Source organism: Entamoeba invadens (assembly GCF_000330505.1).
Source record: "Entamoeba invadens IP1 unplaced genomic scaffold scaff_1105074726103, whole genome shotgun sequence".
In the NCBI taxonomy this organism is placed as follows: domain Eukaryota; phylum Evosea; order Mastigamoebida; family Endamoebidae; genus Entamoeba; species Entamoeba invadens.
The window spans coordinates 337768-339767 of NW_004443767.1; the positions used below are offsets into that span (position 1 = coordinate 337768).

The 2000-nt window shown below is 38.4% G+C and overlaps 2 protein-coding genes across 2 annotated transcripts; one reads left to right on the forward strand and one right to left on the reverse strand.

Moving 5' to 3' along the window:
- Positions 1–47: 47 nt before the first annotated feature.
- Positions 48–1199, reverse strand: EIN_249590 (hypothetical protein; the record flags this gene model as incomplete). Its single annotated transcript, XM_004261628.1, has 1 exon — positions 48–1199. A coding segment is annotated over one exon (1152 nt), but the record flags the coding sequence as incomplete, so codon positions are not given.
- Positions 1200–1308: 109 nt separating this feature from the next.
- EIN_249600 (RNA polymerase II transcription factor B subunit) lies at positions 1309–1971 on the forward strand (the record flags this gene model as incomplete). The annotated part of the gene is made up of 3 exons (XM_004261629.1): positions 1309–1603; positions 1651–1775; positions 1828–1971. Coding segments are annotated over 3 exons (564 nt in total), but the record flags the coding sequence as incomplete, so codon positions are not given.
- Between the last annotated feature and the right edge of the window lie 29 nt (positions 1972–2000).

The window sequence follows — 2000 nt, forward strand, 5'->3', positions numbered from 1 at the left end:
TTTGAAGCTTGTTCTTTGGTATGTTCTTTTGCCATTAATATTCGCACGCTGATCAATATTTCCATACAGTATAACACAACTCTCTTCTTCAAATTCGAACTTTGAGTCACTTCATATTCATTTTCAATCAGTTTCAAGACTTCTTCATCTGTCCTTACATAACTTAAACACTCAAGTCCTTCAATGTTTTTCAATTCTTCTATTCGACTCTCCGATTTCTCAAAAATTCGATACAAATTCGACTCGGTCAAGACCCAGACGGTTTTCCCATCACCACACATCCACTTGCTCTTACCTTCAGTCCACAATTTCATTACCCTTCCACTCTCTTCATCAATCAGTTCAGTACCCTCCTGTTTTAAACTTATTATATATGAGGACAAGGTGACTTCTTTTTCAAACGGTTTCATCACATTACTTCTCCTTGTCATTTTGTGCACGTTATCGTACGACACGCTCATTCGATATTTCAACTTTTTCGTGGTAAGGCCAACATTATCCAACTCCCCAGTATTCCACACAACATTATACCCCTCCTCATCTTTAAGAACAGACAAAAAGTCGTCGCTCTTCTGCTTAAACTCCATCCTCTCTATTTTTTCATAATTTCCATTCCATCGACGATCAAAAATAATTCGACCTAACTCCCCGTTGTCACTACAGAATACAACAACACTGTCGGCCGTTTCAACAGTACCAAAAGAAGACCAAAACCCTTTAAGTTCTGTTGTGACATAAACAACTTCACTTTTTGCATTGATCGGTGTCTGATTCGTGAAGAAAGATAACATGAAAATCGATTTGTCAGTGGTGTACACTAACACTCTAATCTCAAACGACTCGACGTGGTATATAGACACTCCGCCAATTCTACACTTCCGTTGTTTCAGTTCCGTTGGCAGAAAAAAGTTTACATCGATCTCGTCGTATCCCAAATCGCGCGGGCGCATCAACTTTATTCTGAAGTCCGAAGTACAAATTACACACCGCCCATATTTGTCTATGTCGCCACCAATAAATATGTCTTTAAACTCTTTGTTATAGTACGTCAATGTATAGTTGTGGTATATCACCACATCTTTACTGCTTAATATCAATAACGAGTCGCCAACACTTTTAATAAGCCGGGGCTTATCTGGGAAGCCATCGTTGTGAAATGGTATAACATCGACGGGAAGATGAAGACCGGAATCCTCCATGTTCCTTTTATTTTTGAAGTTCTTCCAAGTTCACTTTTTGTGAAGAACCAAACTATAGTCATTTGGTATAGTAAAAAGAACTAAAACTTAATAATACATTTAATACTTGATGGAGGAGAGCAAAGCAATGATATGCGGCATTCTTCTCGACGCAACATACTTCACCACACATGTCGATAAAATATCGCAATACGTGCAGACGATATCCGCGTTTGTTAAAGTGTTTAAAGAAATCCACGACATGTCGTTTGTCTTCCTCCAAATATTTGCAGGGAAAACAGTGTATGTCGACACTAAGGATCATCTCTTCGAAAACATCGCAAATGGCGTTAAACAAGTACTTACAGAAAAGTTCGACGCCAAGCGGCCGAACTTGTCAGCCGCGATGTCTTCCGCAATGTGTCGTTTGTTACTTTTATGTCAATTCAACGACAAGTGAAATTACAAATAGGGATTAATAGCTACTCGAAAAGCAACCCAACCCTTCACAAAAAGATAGTCGCGATATCAACACCACTCAATGCCGCCCCAACCTTCATTACTGTTATGAACAATATTTTTGCTGCACAGAAAATCGTTTGTGTTGTGTTCTATTGTTTAGTTTTAACGAGATAATGATGACAAATAGGGAGTTTCTATTGACACAATTGTGATTTCAGATAATGAAGAGCCTTGCACTATATGCCAACAAGCCTCATATTTAACGAATGGGATTTATAACATGTCATCACTCGACACACTCCTTCCAAGACTCTTGGTTTGTTGGTTTGGTGTTTTGTATATAAATTGATTCATAGAGTA